At 38.9% G+C, this 7,826-nt stretch overlaps 1 protein-coding gene across 4 annotated transcripts in view; it reads right to left on the bottom strand.

Annotated features, from left to right (window-relative positions):
* Window positions 1-7,088: 7,088 nt before the first annotated feature.
* Window positions 7,089-7,826, bottom strand: part of LOC111321423 (neo-calmodulin) — a 9,956-nt gene continuing 9,218 nt past the window's right edge. For 3 of the 4 annotated variants that reach the window (XM_022924302.2, XM_022924300.2, XM_022924301.2), the window contains exon 5: window positions 7,214-7,574. In XM_022924302.2, the coding sequence (XP_022780037.1) occupies window positions 7,543-7,574 (32 nt within the window). In that variant the 3' untranslated portion in view covers window positions 7,214-7,542. Of the gene's footprint in view, window positions 7,575-7,826 lie in introns of all 4 variants that reach the window. The other variant, XM_088735699.1, reaches the window with a different exon arrangement.

Below are 7,826 nucleotides of genomic sequence, written 5' to 3'. Positions count from 1 at the left end.
TTCTCCCATACAGACCGACCTAGCTCGGTTAATAAGATGTTTATTATATGGCCGTGTCTAGAAAGCAACGGAAAATTAATTTCTTTGTAACTTTTTTTTCTAGACCGGTCTAGATGCCGGTTTAGATGGGAAAATCTAGACCGCTTTCAATATTGATTTCAGCCAAACAAATTCGTGAATTCGGTAGTTCCCAGTCCTTGTGAGACAGCCATATGATAAATATGCTTATTACTTACGTAACCAGCAATAAAGATATAAGGAAGCTCAAGCCGTGAATCTATGGACTACAACTCCTTTATTTTCCGTCTATTTTGTTTATTTTAGTTTTCTGAGGAAAATGCTGAACAAATCACGCTTTGCAGGATTTTTTGCGCTGAAACTAAATTTTTTGGCACAGTTCATCGAGAAAACCTTTGAAAGGGCCAAGATCCTTGGAAAATGTGGTTGACTGATGGAATTCCTTGCCCATTCATTTCTCTGTCATGTCGTTTCTTCAAATTGCAACTGGGGCTTCAATCTTTTCCTAGCCTCTTACCTTGACACTAGGTAGGAATACGGCTGAAGTGATTTCCGCAGTTGAATTGTAACAGCTAATTAACCTAATCTTCCGTTCACGTGCACTTCTTGAACGAGGGACGAACAAATCGCTTCGTTAGTATCGCTGTTTTGGTTCAGAAAGGGGTTGTCTCAGAATTTAAATTACATTTAGTTTTCATTTAAGGAATAAGGAACAACAATAGAAGCAGTGATAACAACAAAAACACCAAAGATAGCCATAGTCTTCATTAGTAAATACCACATGGGCGAATAATGCTATTGGCTAGTTCGGAAGTAATAAGCAAGTACTATTTACCTTCGAGCGGCTGTAGAGACAAAATCGCGCGTCAACAATTTAATTTCAGACCATTTTTGAGTTTTTTTTTTTTTTTTTAAAAATAACTATATGTTAACGTATAGATTGGTGTATTTTGGTGTAGTGTAACCTGATCTGCACAATTTGGTGTATCTCTAAGCAATCTGATTCGCGCATCTTTTTTTTTGGTGTATCTCGAAGCAATGTGATTGGCGAAACTTTTTGGTGCATCACAAACCAATCAGATTGTAGTATGTTTTGATGTCGCACCAATCAGAGCGTTCTTGCTAATTTGTGGTTTGACAGGTCTTCAAATTTCAGGGAATCAACGCGTGACTCGGGAAGAGCGGTTCGCGAATTAAGGAAACGTATTAGTCTTGTTGGGAAAGCGGCGGAGTTGAGATCAACGTTCGACTATGATTATTCTTCGTTCTAAAGGGGACTGAGTGGAACATGAGAAAAATTTTGAATCAAATATTGCTTGAGATGTTGATGGGAGCAATTTCAGAATACCCGGCCGCTACTGACTGTTAAGAATGGATTCCTCCCGCGGTCCCGATTTCGAAAAATGATGTTAAAAGAGAGGACATTTAAACCAGTGGTCCTGCATTCAAGCTTTCCTGGAGTCGAAGAATAATAAAATGATAGGGCCGTTTAACTGGTGCATCCGCAATCCCGCGCTCACGAAGTCGAAGAATGATATAACGAGAGGGCCGTTAAACTAGTGCTCTCGTAATTCCGCGCTTTTGAGGTCGAAGAATAATTAAAGAAAAAGTGAGCTTTGCCGAGTGCTGACGCAGTTCTGAGCTTACTTTATTTCGTTTTCTCGACTGAGGAATATTTCATTGCTATACATGAATTCTATTTTTAATTTCGATGAAAGAATAAGGTAAGAATGACATCAACAAGAATTATGAGCTCATCTACCCAGTGTAATGGCTGTCCTTCGTAAGGACTTTATCGCTATGATCTGTCGGGATTAGAAAGGTCGTCAGGGATTTTTTCTACTGCTAATTGCAAGTTAAAACGTGCATGTTTTGTGCATAAATTGATAATATATTGCTCTGATGATCTTGTTTTTTGCCCTGTGACTGCTCTTTTTGTAAACGTTGAAAAGACCACCAAGTTATATTATTTTCTGCGTCGACTGCCATGTTAAATATCCGTTTCTCTGCTTCTAAAAGTTGTCCGTGAATTAAATATTGTTTAAACAATACTTTCCCGCTACAATTGCGTGTTTACTTTTTACTCGCCAATATAGACTAGACTTTCTCAGGTGAAATGTCATTTTGCAGGAAACAACGTAAATTTTATGACGTAATTCTGCCTCACTGAAAAATATTTCACAAGGAACATAATGGTACAGTAGGTCAATTTTCCACGCAACTCGAGCTCTCACGTGCTCAGACGTTTTCTACCAATAAAATTCGTTCTTAGCTACCTTGGACTCTACCCCATTCCGTGTCAACTCCCTGTAAACAACCTGCATTTTATCACGTATTTGGCACGCACGGGGTAAAGTCCAGATAGGCCACAACCAATTAAGAACCCCACGTTGTTATGCTTTGAAAAACGACACTCTTAACTTTTTCTTCGTTCAGTCTATTTTCACTTGTTCGAAGAACAGAGGCCGGAAAACATCTTTGTCTAGAGGCTGTTGGAAATAAGATAGAGCTTTCCACTGCAAAATTATGTGGAAGAATATTTCGAGGAAACTATTTGTTACTGAACAAGAGGCTACACGGAGCCCTTATTCTGTCCGGATCTGCGGTTCAGCGGATTCTTTGTTTGCACGTGACGTCGGCATAAATTAAAAAACCGGGGTCAGCCATGTGGGGGGATAACCACGCGTTACAATCCCTGTAACATAGCTGTCTAAAGTGTAAGTTGAAGGTGTTACGCATATACTTGTCAATGTCATGCATTCTAAATAGCTGTCAATACTTGTAATTAGGTATACCAATGTAGACTATTTTAAGACTTGTGCTGTAGTTTGGATTGTAATACCTTTATTTTGTGTGAACGGTAAATTTTTTTTGTTGGATACTACACCGCCCACGTGCTTTGCGGAAGCCGGTATGATCGTTTTACAGTATTAGTTTCCCCTCTTATCATGCCACAACTCTGTGTTGTCTTTGGTTGTTTTGAATTTGATTATGTTACAGGTATGAACAAGCAAGCAATTGAAAAGTGGTTATTGTTTAAGCTTTCAAGGCTGTATGTTTCTTTTGTAATAAAAATTTTCCAAACTTGGCGCATACGTATATAGTTTCGTTTGAGATTCAGATAATTACTGATACTTGTGGGATTGATGCTGTGTTTTCTAAATAGTGATAATAACAACACAAACTGGGGGATAACCACGCACATACTTTGCGGAAGCTGGTATTGTTTCGTTGGTAAAGACAAAACCAGGTGAGTCTCTGGCTCCTATTGATAAAACTGCCATAGTGTGCTATGCGCTCACCAATTTATCAGAGTCCATGCATTGTACCATTTGATCGAGGTGACCTTACAACCAGTTTGATTCCAGGTACTTCATGTACAATTTTTCATATAAAGGCTGTAGTTAAGGCTAGCCGCAATCTGCCATTAAAGAACTTCAGTAATTTTCAAGTTTACAAAAACACAGCTTTAAGGTACACCATTGACAAGCAACATTTGTTTAGTTTGTGTCACAGATGCTAGTCGTTAATAGATACCTATACGACAAACAACCATAAAGTTCAGTTAGCATTTTGACAAAGAAAGGAGCACCCTCAAAGTAATATTTTGGTGGTTGTGGTACAATTGAATAACCTTGACATTTCAATCATGATTGCTCAGTTAATTTTTTCTATAAAAAGTTGGACAGATCTAGTTTCCTAAAGGCTCTTCTTTCAACTTCAAACATGACATATGATACCATTTTATCTTGCACAAATCATTGTCACAGCCAATTAATGTGCTGCCCTCCAAATCTTGTTGACAATAGCAGCACAGCATTTCCTCTTCTTCATCACCAGATGATGTTGAAGAAGATGGAATGGCTAGAGCTTCACACCCTGGACATGTATAGTACTTCCCTACAATTTCAGGCAAAATGCACTTGCTTAAGAAATCAGAGGAAACAGAGGATGCATTTTCCCAAAACTTTTGGTCAGGAAGAATTTCTGCACAAAGCGACCTATTGTTGTTCACGCCACAAAATCACAATATTCAACCTCACAGATAAAGATCTGGGCCTGAACTTGGTAGTAGGCATGACTTTTGTCAAGATGAACTTTACCAAACTCATCTTTCTTTAAACAAAAGTTGGTTTGGCCAGCAGCCTCAGCGATTGTGGAATCCTTGTGTGCATATGGACATTTTATTCACACACACCCATCCCACAGCATTTGCAGTTAATAATCCCATCAGGAGAAGCTCCCAAGTATGGTCACCTTGGATCAATATTGAGACCACTGTCAGAAATTGTCAAAGACTCATGGTCAGAAATTGTCGAAGACTCATGGTCAGAAATTGTCAGACTGGTAAGCTTTGTGAGCCCTACCCTCGTTTTCACAACCCCACCTCGTGGCCGCAGTTGAAAACTTGTGGGCTTCAGGGTAGCACATGGACTTAACAAGACTCTTAGCAGGCTTAGCTGTATTTGTTTTGCAAGCAGTTTTTAGATTGGAAGCAGTAATTCGACCTGCCAGCCTGCCATTTGGTACCAAACTTTATATTGTGACTGTTTTCTAGTTGAAGCTTCTATTGCTCCACACTCATCAGGTGCAATCTCAAGCAATATTTGTTGACACTGCTGCAACAACTCTATGTACCGGTAATCTAACTGCAAACACTCTTCTCTAAAAAAAAGCTATTGGGCAAGGGCTTGGGTACATTACCAATTTCTTTACAAGTATACTGCTTATTTAAAGGTGCGACAAGGGACAAGACTGCTGGATTTACTGTACAGCCAGAAAAAATACTTCTAAGAATAGTTTTCTGCTCTTCTGGGGTTGGGTTAGGTGTCCTGGTTGTTCAGATCCCAGGGTTAGATCTAGTAGCCATAGGACTAACCAGTGTTTCTCCACCATCAATTCATGCTTCCTTCAGGCAGAGGTAAAATCCATCTCACTTATAGGTAATGGGGATTTCTTTCATATGACTAGAGAGAAGCCATTTGCTCTTTTCCTGTGTGCATGTGGTAGAATCTCTAATTCTAACACCAGCCTCCACAGCAAAAAGCTCTGCCCCAACATGAGACCACCCTTGACATAACCCTGCTATGCAATAACAATGAGAAGCAATTACAGTTCCATATTTTTCTGCCAGAAACCATGTTCAAAGTGGGATGTCCCAGGTTCTCTGTGAGCAATTCACCAAGGGAGAGTACACAAAACGTCTAAATTCTAAATCCAAAATTTAGATCCTTGAAATATGCCAGATCTCTTGCTAATGTGAGTACTATGAGTAATATGTCTTCTGAATTTGCAGCTGTTGAGTCAAGATCGATTAGATCGCTCTGACAAAGGGCTAACGCTCGAAACGTCAGCTTTTTAACACTTAACGGTGGCCAATTTACAATTTCAACTTAGTTGAAGTAACCAAATTACCTAGTAAAACAAGAGTTTTTAGCCGAGGTCGTTAAAAAATGAGTCCTTTATTTTGCTCTGTTTGCTTCTCTCCGAGATCATCAGAAAAAAGATACACTACCGTAACTAACTCTGGCGAATACAACAACTTCATTTGGGTTTTTGTAAGTAGTTCACAATATCTGGATATTGAACGTCCAGAAGGAGCTCGATGTTTTCGGAGAAATCACTTTTTCTCAACGTATATCGATCGAAGCTTTAAACAGTTATTTTTTCGTGGTACCTTGACTTCGAACACCCGCAAGGTAATCCGAATAGTGAAGGTTCACATCGGGCACGCCTTCGGAAGAAGCCATTTTGAAAGCTTAGTTATCCCCCAACATGGCGACCGCGTATGACGTAGAAAATTTTTGTCACGTGGTCGAAAACAAAGAATTGAATTGAATTGGTTCAAATTAAAGGCGTTGCTGTTTTATCAAAATCGCTGTCTTTCTAGTGCTTTTCATTATTTGTTAACATGGAGAGTTATGGAGATTAAGACTTTGGAACAAGTTCATGTCATCCATGACAATTTGGAAATATTAAAATTGCTAGAGGGAATGCGGGGTCGCTCAATAAAAATTTGCATGTGAACGCGATGACTTTGTTTATAAGGATTTCTTCTGCGTCTAATAACAAACCTCTGAAGTTTTTTTCGGCCCGGATCCATATATCCCTGAAGGCATTTTATGCACCGCAAGTTTTTTGACTGATTGAAAGTTAAGGTATGTGGCACTGACATCCATAAGTTTTTTTTTTGTCAGAAAAGTATAGTTCTTTCGTCCGCTATATTAATCTATTAATAGATCCAATCGCCAAAGGTTACTGACATACGACCATGAACTTTTACTGTTCCCGAGGGTTCTTGTTTTCATCAGTACGATAACAATAGAAGTCATTTACAGGACTAGGCTTGTGCTTTAAATAAATATATCTAAGTTCGCTCGAAAGATAAGTTTAAACTGTAGCAAGCTTGGTTATTAGCCCAGCATTTTAAGCCTAACTGACACTCGATGCCAAAACTCATTCTCGTTCCCAGGCCAAGTCTACCACACTGCTTTAAGCCAATTAAAAAGTGCTACGTAACGCCTATTGTGCATCTTTCTGCCAGGAAAAACCAAACGGAATGACTCATTGTGGGCCTTTACGGAGAGAATAATAATTGCGGTTTTGTCTCTGGTGAAGAGGTGGCAGTGAGCATTATTATAGCCTTCGAGCAGGTCGTTGTTTGGTATCGTCACGCAACGTTAAAGAGAGAGCGTTACGTGACGAGTTCAAATTAGGGCTGTGGAGGGGGCTGCTGGAAGCGTGGTGGCAAAGCAGTTTATTATTGCCAAAAATTATTCAGAAACCAGAATCAGTTACTAAGTGTCCCATTTCAACCCACACTTCCAAAGAAATAACTCCTGCATGCGTAGCATGCCTATGTTTTGGTATGTTGAGAGATATAAACTTATTTTTTTCGGCTTCCGTGTGGTGTCTATGAAAACGGTGGATATTTACCACTATTTACCTCCACTTCGGTGAATAATTGTTAAACATCGTCGAAAGTGTGTTAAACATTCATATGTGTCCATGGTTTGGAGGTCTCAAGAAGACGTTGCGTGGCATGGTTAAAATACGTACTTCAGAACAGCTACAATAAATTAGCTATATTTAATTGTTTCATTAATGCAAAAAAAACTCGAAAGGAAATTTCCATTGGAATGAATTAAAGATCAACCCTTTTGATTTTATCAAATTAAAAGAAAGTTGGCACACATCGCATAAAAACATTTTTACTTGAGAGAGTAACAAAAATAATAAAATGTTTCATTATCTGTGTATGAGAGAATTTCATAAAACGAGGTGGTAATTTCAATAAATTAATCTCCGTAATGACTGCCTTTCCAACTCATTTCGCTTAACGATATCCATTGTTTTCCTTTAAAAAAAATGACGTTCCACCAGTGCTTCAACTATAAACACAGTTAGCAGATTTTGATAATCTTGTAGTGAGTAAACAAACGTAGTGCCCATGCGCAATTGTACTCGCGTTCATCTGTCAGCACCAGAGCTTGACGCATCCACGGACGGAAATGAAACGTAAGTTTAGACTTCCGGTTTTACCAGTTTGATGAATTCTGTGGGATACAAAAAACAAAGGAGGAATTATTAATCCTTTAACTGCCAAGGTCTGATTGTTAATTCTCTCCTCTCGCTGTTACACATTTCCTTGTAAATTTGGCTACGAGAATTTGGTGTTCAATCTAGGTAACTTCTACCTGATAAGTTTGAGTATTCTCACTAACTGTTTGCTGGATAATGTATGGATATCATAGGGAGAAGTTACGTGTTAATCACATCTGGGAGTTCAAGGTAAGGTAGCGTGGAAG

Source organism: Stylophora pistillata, chromosome 10 (assembly GCF_964205215.1).
Source record: "Stylophora pistillata chromosome 10, jaStyPist1.2, whole genome shotgun sequence".
NCBI lineage: Eukaryota > Metazoa > Cnidaria > Anthozoa > Scleractinia > Pocilloporidae > Stylophora > Stylophora pistillata.
This window is presented reverse-complemented; position numbering and strand designations above follow the sequence as displayed.